Below are 14,641 nucleotides of genomic sequence, written 5' to 3'. Positions count from 1 at the left end.
ATTATTAAAAAAGAAAATTACCATTTGGACCAGGTTCAGGAACTGGACGGTTTTCCTAAGTAAAAAAACAAAACAAAGACAGGTAAATAAACCATAACTCAAAAACAATGCTATTCATAGATTACACAAAGAGTTATATACTGTATACTACAGTAGTTATCTCTGTAGCTTTGGAGTCAATTCACTAAAGGTTACCGCAAGCAATAACAAGGCACATGATTAATTTGCATAAATTATCGCATGCAGTAACAAAATGTGCAATTCACAAAAAAAAATAACAATTGTGTTACTTAACACATGCCGGTAAATACTGCCAAAAAAATGCGGTAAGCTGAATCCAATTCACAAAGGGAACCGAAAGTAAAAAAAGATACAATATTTACCCCCAGGACTTTGCTGGTAGTATCACATGCGGTATCTTTTCAGATCTGGTTGTTAATGAAGTCGGCCACCGAGCCCCTAATAACAGATGACTCAACAGCTGTCAGTGGGTTTCCCGATGACAGCGGGATGTAAAAAGCAAGAATTGCTGGCAACTATAAATTCATTTTTAAAACCCGACATGGGGTTCCCCCAAAATCCATACCAGTCCCTTATCCAAGCATGCAGCCCAGCAGGTCAAGAAGGGGGGTGGGCAAGCATCCACCCCATTCCTGAACCATACCAGGCTACATGCCCCAAAGCACCTTGCCAGTGGTGTGGGGGTCTGCAGGTAGAAGGCCTATTAGAATCTGGAAGTCCCCTTTAACAAGAGGGCACCCAGATCCCAGGCCTCCCCCCCCATGTGAATGAATGGCACCACTACTCATTAAAAAAAAAAAAAAAGTGTAGTGTACAAAACCAAAAGTAGGCAGTCTTTGACAAGTCCTTTATTTAAAAAAAAAAAAAAAAAAAAAAAAAAAAAAAAAAATGTCCCCCCGATGCAGATCCATCGTCATTCACGATGCCCGACGACGACGACCTGAAAAAAGAAATTTAAAAAAAGGCTCTGACAGCTCCGCTGGCCTTACAGTTCTTAAATGTCTAAGGGGCGGGGCCAACCGGTGACGTCACCCGGGATGTCACATTATTAACTAGTAATGAACTTGCAGCACTGGAATCATGGCATCAACCCCCAGTAGAGTTATTGCACAATATATAATCCTATGGAGAAGATTGTTGGCACTTGCGCTTTATATGTATAAATTATTTTTCTAAGATATTATTTAGGCACTGGTAGAGCATTTTATACCAGAGAATTTTACGTTGCTGGTTTATTTTTTGGGACACATATATAGGAGTAGGCACCACATTCTTAGAATTTTAAGCCCATCAAGGCATTTTGCTATTTGCATAACTCTTTACAAATGCTAGTCCTTTACTTGCATCAGGACCAACAGCTTTTGTGAGGAGCCATAGAGCAGGGTGCTGTGACATGGTAATGACATTACTAGTTCAAATATAAAGTATATAATGAAAACTGAAAAATGTAATTAGCATGCAAATGAGGGGAAAAATGAGGAACCTGGGAAATGCTGGCATGCCCCTCTTGCGCAGCCATTCACTGGGAAGATCAGTGTACTGCTACTTCTTCACCCCTAGCTTTGTAATCCCGTCAAGCAGCTGAGAACAGAGATTATATGATCAATCACAAAAAAAAGAAAAAAAAAGGAAAAAAAAAAGCCATTTATAATTTTTTTTAATATCTATATATTTTCCTTTCATTTCTATTTTGAAAATGAATGGGTTATTTTACAAAGTGATAAGCTTTAAAATATAAGCTCACCTTTTTCAATATGTTACATGTTCCACCCGTATTTAGTGTGGAACATGTGACATGTTGCAGCAGCTGCAGCCTCTCCCCCTATCCCTGTACCAGCAAGCAGGAAACTTTTCCCTGCACTCTCTTTCGTTGTTTGAAAAAACTTCCTGTGAATGCACAAACTACAACTACCATCAGCCTTTGTGGCTGGTGGCTTGTAGCACTGAATGGACTAGAGGGTCGCTGATGAGCGACCTCAGTTCATTCACAAGCCCTGTAAACAGTCATCCCATATGAAGGTATAGGATGAAAGCTGCAGGGCTTATCTGTAGGAGACCGATCCACTGATCACTGGTGCAATGCTTTCCAGGTTCCTTAGGGAAGAAACAATATACAGGTGAAACTCGAAACAAATTAGAATATCGTGCAAAAGTTCATTTATTTCAGTAATGTAACTTAAAAGGTGAAACTATTATACGAGATAGACTCATTACATGCACTGATATTGTTTTATGTACAATCTTTGTTTTATTGATTGCATGTAATATTCTAATTTTCTGAGATTGTGGATTTGGGGTTTTCATGAGCTGTAAGCCACAATCATCACAATTATGACAAATCACGGCTTGAACTATCTTGCTTTGCATGTAATGAGTCTCTCTCATATATTAGTTTCACCTTTTAAGTTGCGTTACTGAAATAAATGCACGATATTCTAATTTTTTGAGTTTCACCTCTATGCAAATTTTTTCCCTGCAAAAATACATGTGCATTTATTATTTTTTCCCAAATGGTGAACCTATTCTTTGACAAACACCCCTAAATTTATGCTGAAGTTTAAAGTGATTTCAACAAAATAAAGCATGGAGACATGGATGGATGAGTGAGTTTGTTTAATTCATTAAAAATTAATTAAATCATGGTTTCATTTTGTAGTGCTCAGATACAGTTGAGTTCCACTCTAAGGCCCTGTTCACAACAGGACGCGGTTGCGGAAACCACTGTTGCACACTCATTTCCTGAACTTTGTTTAAAATGCACTGCAGTTAACGACACCCCAAACGCAGGTTGCAAACGCAGTGAAAAGCTCAGGATCGTTTGATGGAAATAAAAATTATCAACCTATAGACTGAATTTGAAAGACACCTCAAAAATCAAAGGGAAAAAAATTATGCAGCAGGCTAGTCCATTTTTCTGATATTTCATTGCAGCAACTCAAAATAGTACTCAGTAGTTTGTATGGCCCCCATGTGCTTATTTGCATGTCTGATAATGTTGGGGCATGCTCCTAGTGAGACAACAGATGGTGTCCTGGGGTATTTCCTCCCAGATCTGGCCCAAGGTATCACTGAGCTCCTGCACAGTCTGAGGTGCAACGTGGCGGCGTTGGATGGACCGAAACATGATATCCCAGAGGTGTTCTATAGGATTTGGGTCAGGCGAGTGTGGGGGCCATTCAAAGGCATCAATTCCTTCATCCTCCTGGAACTGCCTGCATACTCTCACCACATGAAGCCGGGCATTGTCATGCACCAGGAGAAACCCAGGACCCACTGCACAAGCATAGGGTCTGACAATGGGTCCAAGGATTATATTCCAATACCTAATGGGAGTCAAGGTGCCATTGTCTAGCTTGCAAATGTCTGTGTGTCACTCCATGGATTTGCCTCCCCAGACCATCACTGACCCACCACCAAAACTTTGTTCATGCTGAACGATGTTACAGGCAGCATAACGTTCTTCACGGCTTCTCCAGACCCTTTCACATCTGTCACATGTGCTCAGGGTGAACCTGCTCTCATCTGTGAAAAGCACAGGGCGCCAGTGGCGGACCTGCCAATTCTGGTGTTCAATGGAAAATGCCAATCGAGCTCTATGGTGCTGGGCAGTGAGCACAGGACCCACTAGAGGATGTCGGGCACTCAGGCACCCTCATGAAGTCTGTTTCTGATTGTTTGGTCAGAGACATTCACATCAGTGGCCTGCTGGAGGTCATTTTGTAGGGCTCTGGCAGCGCTCATCCTGTTCCTCCTTTGCACAAAGCAGCAGATACCAGTCCTGCTGATGGGTTAAGGACCTGCCTGACTCCTGGAATCTCCTCCATGCTCTTCAGACTGTGCTGGGAGGCAAGGCAAACCTTCTGGCAATGGCACGTATTGATGTGCCATTCTGGAGGAGTTCGACTGCCTGTGCAACCTCTGTAGGGTCCAGGTATCGCCTCATGCTACCAGTAGTGACACTGACCCTAGCCAAATGCAAAACTAGTGAAAAACAGTCAGAAAAGATGAGTAGGGAAAAAAAAAGTAATTGGCTACCTGTAAAACCATTCCTGTTTTGGGGGGTCATCTCATTGTTGTCCATCTAGTGCATCTGTTGGTAATTTCATTAACACCAAAGCAGCTGAAACTGATTAACAACCCCCTCTGCTACTTAACTGACCAGATCAATATCCCAGGTGTTTAATTGACTTGATGTTATACTCTGATTAAAAAGTGTTACTTTAAATTTTTTGACCAGTATATAGAACAGATAATGACACGTTAACTTTTTACACAGTTGCTGCCCTTGAATAACCTGCCACCATTGTTAGTAGTTAGTAGCAAAAAAGCTCCCACAAGATCACTAATTAAGCGACAAAGTAATACGCTAAAATTCTGGAGATTTCTTAATTCTGTCGTCACACTAAAAACAGAACCTCTGTTAAAGTTTATTGTCCACGTAAACATTTGGACACGTCAGTTCTAGTCAATCATTACAACATTTACTCATACGTAGATCATTTACTCATACCTAGTCCAACACCAGATACATAACAAGATCATTCACGTGACAGGACTACAAAAGTTTATTATCAAAAAGTAACTAAATATTGTGGATACAGTGCTACTGAAAACGATCTGAAAATTACTGCTTCAAAGATGAATTAAAGGTAAAGTTCACCCTACACTAATAAAGCTCGACTGGAGGACTCTGGGTAACAGAATGATCTTTACTTTTCTATACAGTGCATTCAGAAAGCATTCTGACCCCCTTCACTTTATTCAATTATATTTTGTAGCATGATGCTACAGTTGTTTGAATTAATGTTTCTCATGAATCTACACTTTTTTGCACTGAAGAGAGGCTTCCATCTAGCCACTCTGTGGTGAACTGCAGATCAGTGGAGGGCTGCAGTGATGGCTGTCCCATCTCCACACAGGATCTCTGGAGCTCAGTCAGAATGACCATTGGGTTCTAGGTCACCTTCCTCATTAACCATTTGCCGACCACGCTATAGCAGATATATTGCTACAGGAAGGCCATTCTGTGAAAAATCCTGTATATGTACTCCACAGCACCATGGTAGTTCATTGAAAACGACAAGCCCACAGCCGCTAAGGCTGTCGGGACTTGCAGTTCATTCATGGAAGTCTGTGAATGAATGACGTGGCCATGTGGGCGGAGCCCTGCATGGCTGCGCTGTTTTCAAATCTGACAGATAGTACAGGGAAACTTCTCCTCATACTATCTGTCAGAGGGAGGGGGGGTGGCGGGGGCTGCTATAGGAACATGTTACATGCCCCTCCCTAAAAACGGGTGGAACATGTAACATGTTCCAAAAGTGAACTTATCTTTTAAAGCTAATCTCCACCTTTACATTGTGCTCTGGGTTCGAGCCGAGACTTCCAGTCTTAGACCCGGACCACAGTCTATTACAGCAACACTCACTCAGAGTAAGCTATGTATTCTATCAATGATGATAGTCAAAGGTTGTGACATCGTCATCCCGCTTCTCTGACCAGTCTGAGTCATTGATAGAATACATTGCTTACTCTAAATGGCTAAGCGCTGCTGAGATAGACTTTACTGTGTTCCAGGTCTAAGACTGGAAGTCTCAGCTCGAACTCAGAACACAGTGTGGTATGCTGTATGTAGCCGCAGCTACATACTGTTTATACCGCACATCCAGCGGCCTCTCGGGTTAGTGGGGGACATAGTTCACTTGGGCCAAGCTGGCCCAAATAAACTATGTAAGTATAGCGAAAGGTGGAGATTAGTTTTAAGTGTTGTTGCGAATACTTATGCCAATGTTATATTTCAGTTTTTTTATTTTAATAAATTCCTGCCAATTTCTAAAATTCTGTTTTCACTTTGTCATTATGGGGTACTGAGTGTAGATTCATGAAAAAATTAAAAAAGTGAAGGGGATCTGAATACTATCTGAATTTACTGTATGTCTGGGAGATTTTCAGAAAAAACAAAACCTTCAAAAAGGAGTCCCCAAATCTTTCCCCAACCACCATAGAATTTTCTAACATATGAGCCCCTCAAAAACCGCAAGCCATTTAGGCTGGCAGCAGCAAAAACGCAATACTGTGCAAACACCGCAATAATTACATAAATAAATAAAAAAAACAATCCATATATCATCAAAAAATATGCAACCACAAACCAAAGCTCATAAACAACTACATATAATGTGCAAATCTGCTATAAATAAATAAACCAATTAAATTCATAAACCAATGCTCTGTGCCATACAAATCCTCTTATTCAGTGCAATAGTTCATCATGTGCTTTCGTGTTGATAATCAATATAATAATTGATTATCAACACGAAATATAATTGATTATCAACACGAAAGCACATGATGAACTATTGCACTGAATAAGAGGATTTGTATGGCACAGAGCATTGGTTTGTGAATTTAATTGGTTTATTTATTTATAACAGATTTGCACATAATATGTACTGGTTTATGAGCTTTGGTTTGTTATTGTACATTTTTTGATGATATATGGATTATGGTTTTCTATTTACTTATGTAATTATTGCAGTATTTGCACAGTATTGGGTTTAAGGCATGATAATGATGGGAATATCACATATATTGAGAAGACAGATTATTTTTTTAGATAAGTCCTACTAGCGCTGTATTCTTTATATTAATATTTTATATAAATACTAGCAGGTATTTCAATACAGCAGCTGTAGTAGAATGTTTTTTTTCATTTAATTGGCACACACATATATATTTTTGATACAGAAGCAGCACTATACACCCTTCACAATGATTTATTGTATTGTATGTCCTTGCAGTAATCTTTGCAGGATGCCAACTCTTAATAAAAATAAAAATGTAGGATTTATTTTGTTTGAAATGGGGTTGATTTACTAAAGACAAATAAACTGTTGAAACTTTGCAAGGGAAGTTGCACTTAACATAGCAATTTTCCCCCAGAGCTTAGTAAATGTGGTGAAGTTTCACTTTGCAAAGAATGCCCAACTACTTGCAAGGAAAAAATAGCATTTTTGCTTGCACATAATTGGATGATGGAAGTCCACAGAATATCATCTCATTCACTAAGCTCTGTTGCATATTTACTTCCAAACTACAACTTTCCTTGTGCCAGGAACAGCCTTTAAGACTTTAATAAATTCACCCCCAAGTATCTGACTATGAATTTTATCCGATGATAGAAATAGGTCACCAGTACACCTTGGACCTTAGATACAAAGTCCAAATGTTTATTATGAAGATTACCGTACATCACAGTGCACATGATAAAATCAACGTTTGGACTTTCTACCAAGTCCAGGATGTGCTGGCAACATATTTCTTCTATGTTCCATATTGATACCAATGGGCAGTTGTTACCGCACCTTCGAAATCTCAGATCCAATCCGGAGTGCTGTATGATGGGAATGTATGAAATAATTATGGATGAGTCACCAGTCATTGTTTTACTACTTAAAACGCCCGGCTGCCATACCCGTACGTTGCTGCCTAATTCCGGGTTTCGGATGGGCACATGCGCGCCCCCTGGCCAGCACCCGCTATGATTGTACACAGTGGGAGCCTGGCAGCAAATCCCAGCCAATGATTCACAGCTGAGTCCTGATGATCGACTGCGTGCAATCATAGCCCAGAGTTCTGTGTTCACAATCAACACAGAGCTCTGTACAGAGAGAACGATCTCTGTTTCTCATGCCCACTTTGCAGGGATGAGAATCTTAAAGTGTTACTAAACTCATGACATATTCACTATATCTGGTCTCCCACAGAACAAGGAAATGCAATTTTATTAGTAAATATAAACAGCGAAATACCTTTTCTCATCAGCAGTATATTGCAGTTTTGTGACTTCTATCAGTGTCCAGCTGAGCTTGTGGAAGGAATTTTCATTCTGCTCTGACTATCCTAAGTGGCAGCATAACCCCTGACCAACCAGCTTTGTCTGTCTTGACAAAGCTGATTGGCCCTGTGCTGATCATATGCACCCTCTCAAAGAAAAAAAAACTCTCTAGCAATACACGCTAAACTGAGCATGTGCAGAGTGACTCCTAGAGCTCTGTACTATCATCAGATGGACTGGGGACAGTAGAAGAAGGGGACTATTAGAGAAGACAGGATGAAACAGCCTTTTTAATCCCTTAGGTTCCACAGTGAGCATAAGAAGCATGCTTTACTGCATATACTGTACAGACTGATTTTACTGTTGAAGGTTTAGTAACACTTTAAAGAATTTAATAGTAAAAAGCAGCACGCTTTACACACATTACACATAGTTAAGCACACATTTAACCCCTTTATCGCCCTAGATGTTAACCCCTTCCCAGCCAGTGTCATGGGTAGTGACAGTCTATAATATCACTGATCACTGTATTACTTTCACTAGTGATGTCAGTGGCAGTTCGTTCATGACAGCGTCAGTTAATGTCAGATTGCCCACCGCATTATCACAGATGCATTATAAATCGCTGATCACCGCCATTAGTAGTAAAAAAAAAGTTAAGAAAATAAAAATTCCAGTATATATACACCAGCTTGTAGGTGCTATAACTTTCATGCAAACCAATCAATATACACTTATTGGGAATTTTTTTTATCAAAAACATGTAGCAGAATACATTTTGGGTTAAATTTGTGAAGAAATTAAATTTTTTTTATTGAATATGTTTTATAGCAGAAAGTAAAAAATATTGTTTTTTTTTTTAAAAATGTTCTGTCTTTTTTTGTTTATACATCACAAAAAACAGAAAAACCCAGTGGTGATCAAATACCACCAAAAGAAAGTTCTATTTGTGTGAAAAAAAATTGGTACAAATTTTGTTTGGGAACAATGTTGCATGATCGCACAAATACCAGTTAAAGCAGCGAAGTGCAGTAAAGCACAAAAATGGCCTGGTCATGAAGGGGGTAAAATCTTCTGGAGCTCAAGTGGTTAAGATACATATATTTCTAGTGTTGGATGTGCTTACATATGCACATTTGACTATACAAGAATATTGCCATTGCAAGGGTGCTATGTATCTTTTGGGGTATGGCTTTTAGTGGTTTTAACTTTGTGATTGGTGTGCTTCTAAATCAGATTTATACGGGCTTGCTTTTGCAAAACACATTTTTCTTGTTGATTATTCTCCACATTAAAGCAGAACTGTACTTTTAGTTTGGTTGCTCTTTACATAAACCCCCAACCTCCCCCGAGTGCAGCCCATCTAGTAATATACTCAGGATGGGGGAATGGTGCTGCGCTAACAAACAAAAGGGAATAGAAATAAACTACAAATGGTGAGTGACCACAAAAAAATAACACATGTAAAAACTAAATAAACAACATAATGCAACTAGTGCATAAAACAGATGTGAAATGGACGTGTATAAGCACATAATGGACTAAAAACGTGCTGAAATCTAAAAAAAAAAAAGACAAACCAAGTGATAAAAAGATCAAAAAAAAGAATTAAACATATGAGAGGAGAGCCCAAAAGGTGATGTCACGTATACGTATCACGTATAAGTGACGCAACGCGTAGGAAGGAAGCGGGGTGCCGTCAGTTCCGGCGTGGACGGCAGCCGCCATCTTGCTACACCCATGCAAGTACACCCAAATCGTTGCATGCTGCTTTGAGCTTGTTTTACATTTGGCAATATACTGTTCAATACATTGTATTAAATACTACACTATGGGAGTGTTCCTTTTCTCCTCTTTTGAGATCATTTGAGTTGGCTGTGCGGTGCATACTTTTTCTGTGAGGTGGATACCACCACTATTGCTGACGGTTGACGGTCCAGGATTAGAGTGCAAAGCACTGATCTGTTTGGCGTTGAGCACCTTGAAAGTGCATTAGCCCCTTGGGGTCGCAACATGGAGGTGAGGAGGCAATTCAGCCAGAGATGGATTCCTTGTTATATTGATCACTTTCACCGATCAAGTTCACTTGGGAATTTTTTATCATTGAGCTTTATATGCATTTATATATTGTGGACAGTCGCAATGCAGTATATTTTCTTTTGATTTATTCACCACCCGTGGCAATACATATGCCATTCCATTACGTGTTTTTTTGTGTGTTCATTTCTTTTGTTATATATTTTTTTCACCATTGATTGTGATATTTTCGTTATTTCACATTCAGTTACTTATTGGGATTCACTCCGCTTTTATACACATTTATTGTTACACTGTATTTGGTATTTTCACCATTTTTTTTGTTGGCCTCACGTTTATAGTGCACTTATACAGTTGAGGATTTTTTCTCTAGGTGGTGCACTTTTTGATATTCACGTATTGTGGCACCATTATTTTTGCTGTGGTATTTTTGTGCCTGTGTTCATTTTTTATTGATTTGTCTTGACGTTTATGTCATCCACTTTGTATTTTCCCACCATTTTTCATCACCATTTGGGCTCTTCTGTCATTTGTTTAATTATCTTTTTATCACTTGGTTTGTCTTTTTTAGTTTTTAGCACATATTTTTAGTCCTTTACGTGCTTATATGCATCCATTTCACATCTGTTTTATGCACTAGTTGCATTATGTTGTTTATTTCGTTTTTTACATGCGTTATTTTTTTGTGGTCACTCACCATTTGTAATTTATTTCTATTCCCCTGTGTTTGTTAGCGCAGCACCATTCCCCCCTTCCTTTAGATGTTCCCTATTTTGGTATATAGTTGGGTGCCTGCTGCTTTCTTAGATTTTCTTATCAGTGTTTAGTGGTAGCGCGGGAAGTTTTTTCCTATTATTTAGTAATATACTCACCCTTCTCACTGCTGTAGCAATCTTCATTGCACGACCCTGACACAAACTGCACAGCCTTTTGAAAGTAAACCTGTTGGTCGAGTCCTCTTCCTATTAAATCTATGCATGAAGGTAAAAAGCCTTCTGTGTCCAGCCCTCCTAAAACTTACCTGAGCCGCATCTCGATCCAACGAGATCACAGCTAGTCAATTACAGCCAGTGAGCCAATGAGGAGAGAGCAGGGGCGAGGCTGAGAACACACAGACCAGCGACTTGGGAGCGAGTCTGCTTGGGTGCCCCATAGCAAGCTGCTTGCTATGGGGGCACTAGGCAGACATGAGGGTCCTGAGAAAAGGAGGACTGGGGTTGCTCTGTGCAAAACCACTGAACAGAGCAGGTAAGTATGACATGTTTGTTATTTTTAAACGAAAAAAAAAAAATCTGCCTTTAATATATTGCCTTAAAGTTTTGTGCCTGGAGTTCAGCCTTAACTTTGGATAGAGTGTGAAAAAGTTAGAATCTTTATCAACTTACCTCTTCAGTTCAATCTGTAACCCAATTTGGAAAATTCCTCCTTATTATAACTCTGACACAAAAATCTAGACACTGTTTAAACCGGATGTATATCCTAACCCTTTTCTACTCTATCAAAACTAAAATAAAAGAAGAATGCATCAAGATCACTTAATTAAGGGGAAAATAAAAAAGATTTACCAGGCGAAGATCTCCAACTCCATGGACTACTACAGACAAGTTCTCACCAAGCTGATTTGTTGCTGCCATGTTTCTTACTCCGGTGTTGTTTTTGTGTGCTCTTACTTTGTCTGCTGCAGTGCTATTCTCCACATCAGAGTTCTGGGTTAAAGTTTTACCTTAGCCGTCCGGTTGTCAGGTCTCGCTTTAGATTTTGACCCCGTCTACAAGAGAGGGACATTGGTTAAAGCAATTTAGCAACCTGTCTTTGCTTAGTTAGTTAAGACTATCATTTATAACTGTTGAGTATTAATATTGATAGCACATTAACATTTATGCCAAAAGTCTAGTAACTGTTAAACTTTACAATATACTACTCCTCACAAGAGTTTTACTGAACATATTACAACTACAATATATTATAATATAGACTTAAATGAAACCAGTTTAATGCATAAGTAGGGCAGCATAGCGGCTAAGGGGTAAGCACTTCTGGCAACATTAGGGTTGTTAGATTGAAACCCAACTACAACACTACCTGCCTGGAGTTTGCATGTTCTCCCAGAGCCTGCATGGGATTCCTTGGGGATACTCCAGTTTCCTCCCACACTCCAAAGACATGCTGTTAGGTTAATTCTATCTTGTTTAAATTGGCCCTAGTATGTGTATGTATGAATGTGAGTTAGGGACCTTAGATTGTACACCCCTTGAGGGTTAGGGACTGATGTGAATGTACAATATATATGTAAAGCTCTGTGTAAATAATGGTGCTAGTACCTGTAATAAATAAATGTGGAAATGGGGCTTGACAAATCCCTGGCATGAGTAAGACAATGAATCCGATAAAACACTCAATGACAACATTTTTGTTAACTTTTGTTTTTGAACAGATGCATATATCTGCTGGCTTCTAAAGGTTACTGCTCGTTCCTACATAGCACTGAATGCTATTCCGAACGAATGGATTTCTCCTGAATGTTAAAGTAAGTTGTGTACCTCCGAGTAATTATAATCCTATTCTTTATTTCCCCCCCTTTAGCGTCCTAATTTTTCAGTTCTGCAGACCAGCCTTCTCCAACTTCTTCTCCAAAATATAAAGAATCACCCAGGGTTCTGGACTTGCAAAGTAGTGTTTCATTTACTTATGTAATGCAGTAGAAGCTGGCAGTATGAATGGACCACTAGACAGTTACCGTGCCTCCCAAGGTATTTCCTATGTTGCAAAGTGCAAGCAATACAGAAAAAGCAAAGCCAGCATTCAAGAAGGAAAGTATTCAAGGATTCTACAGTAACAATGTTTGCTTATCTTCCCCATTGTATAGGCAGCACTGTCAACAGCAAATGTACAGTAGATCTCTGGGCTGGCCAATTTCACAATGAACTTTGGGGGGGGGGGGGTTAACATAAACGTTTTATTGAAACATTTGCAGTACACGCATATTCATAAACCTGAAAAAAGCATCATATTCATTTATAATTTTTTTTTTTTAAAGCACGTACTGATACTTTTTTTGTACTCATACCAATTACCGATACCTGCCAGCAATGGTTTTGTTCACACTTCAGCTGTCAGCAGGAGAACCCCAATGATAGCTGAATGAGTAATTGGTTGTTAAGGATGCAGCGGCCCAGCTTCTTAACCACTTCGGCTCTCACACCTGTTCACCCCCTATGGACCAGGGCAATTTTTACATTTCTGCTATGGACCTGTTTATTCAGCGATAACATTTCATTACTAAAAGATAACACTGTAATGCATATATTGTTTTTTAACCGCTTTAAGTCCACCCTTTAGCAGAAATACTGCTACAGGGCGAACCCCTTGTGCAAAATCACATGTATATACATGTGATTCGCGCTCCCGTGGTGACCGCGGGCCAGGGGTGCCGTGATTCGGTGCCTGACAGATCAATCATCAGATTCAGGCCAGTGATGTTCGGCCTGGATTTGATGATTGATCCCAGCCCTATCAGAGATCTTCCTGTACCCGTATTTCCCCCATTCACTGCCCAACCCGGAATTCAGGTGGAAACAGCAAATTGAACTACTCCCATTGATTTTTTGGAGCTGTCTTTCACGGAAGATTTGTATGCATGGATTGTGGATCAAAGAAATTTATATGCATAACAGTTTATCACTGCCAACCCAAATTCAAACCTTGTCAGACCATTCGCATGAAAACCTATTACGGTTTACAAATTTAACATTTTGTTTGCCTAACCCTCAACATGGGCATTACTAGAAAAAATGAATTGCGGTTGTTTTGGTCCACAGACCCAATTCATCTTATGCCTGTGTTCTCTGCTGCCATGGCCAGGCATAGATATGAGAACATAATGTGATTTATGCATTTCAATGACAGTACACTCTGTCGTCCTCGAGGTGACCCTGAATTTGACCGGCTCCACAAAATTCGGCCCCTCGTAAATCACCTTAAGCAAAGATTTGCAGATGTCTATACTCTCCAGAATAACATCTGTGTTAATGAGTCCCTCATTAGATTTTCTGGCCGCCTTGCATTCAAACAATTTCTCCCCAGCAAGTGTGCCAGATATGAAGTCAAGATGTATAAGACCTGTGAGAGGACAACAGGCTATACATATAAGTTTCGGATTTACAAGGGAAAAGATAGTCACGTGGAGCCCCCCGGATGCCCAGACTACATGGGGAGCAATGACAAGATAGTTTGGGACTTGGTGTCATCCTTTTTCCATATGGGGTACCACTTATGCATGGACAATTTGTATTCATGCGTGCCACTATTTAGACATTTTGTACAATTTTGGAATTGGCGCATGTGGCACCGTGCGACCTAATCGCCGGGGCTTCCCCCAACGGCTTATAAATACCCGTCTTAGAAAGAGGGAAAAAGCTTGCTTGAGAAATTATGATGAATTGCTTGCAGTGCAGTGGAAGGACAAACGGGATGTTTTCCTCCTGTCTTCCATTCACGCAGACACGACCATCCAATTGTCACGTCAGCTGGTGCTGTTGAGAAGCCTCTGTGTCCACAACTATAACATGGGAGGGGTGGACTTCAACGACCAGATGATGAAGCCGTACTTAGTTTCACAAAAAGCCAGATGCTGGTACAAAAAAGTGTCTATTTATTTTAGTTGGCTCTGTATAATGCTTTTGTGCTTTACAAAGCAACTGGACATAATGGATCCTTCCTAAAATTCCAGGAAGAGATCATCACGGC

General features: G+C 39.8%; 1 protein-coding gene across 3 annotated transcripts in view; it reads right to left on the bottom strand.

Moving 5' to 3' along the window:
• The window catches only part of SORD (sorbitol dehydrogenase), an 87,737-nt gene that overhangs the window by 47,848 nt on the left and 25,248 nt on the right, over nucleotides 1-14,641 (bottom strand). For 2 of the 3 annotated variants that reach the window (XM_089652417.1, XM_089652418.1), the window contains exons 2-3: nucleotides 11,461-11,663; nucleotides 22-55 (exon numbers count right to left, since the gene is read on the bottom strand). In XM_089652417.1, the coding sequence (XP_089508543.1) occupies nucleotides 22-55; nucleotides 11,461-11,529 (103 nt within the window). In that variant the 5' untranslated portion in view covers nucleotides 11,530-11,663. Of the gene's footprint in view, nucleotides 1-21; nucleotides 56-1,504; nucleotides 1,603-11,460; nucleotides 11,664-14,641 lie in introns of all 3 variants that reach the window. The other variant, XM_089652419.1, reaches the window with a different exon arrangement.

This window comes from Staurois parvus, unplaced genomic scaffold (assembly GCF_062004578.1).
Source record: "Staurois parvus isolate SC_StPar_1 unplaced genomic scaffold, SC_StPar_1.0 ptg000682l, whole genome shotgun sequence".
In the NCBI taxonomy this organism is placed as follows: Eukaryota; Metazoa; Chordata; class Amphibia; order Anura; family Ranidae; genus Staurois; species Staurois parvus.
Note: the sequence above shows the minus strand (reverse complement) of the source record. Positions and strands in the feature narration are given on the sequence as shown.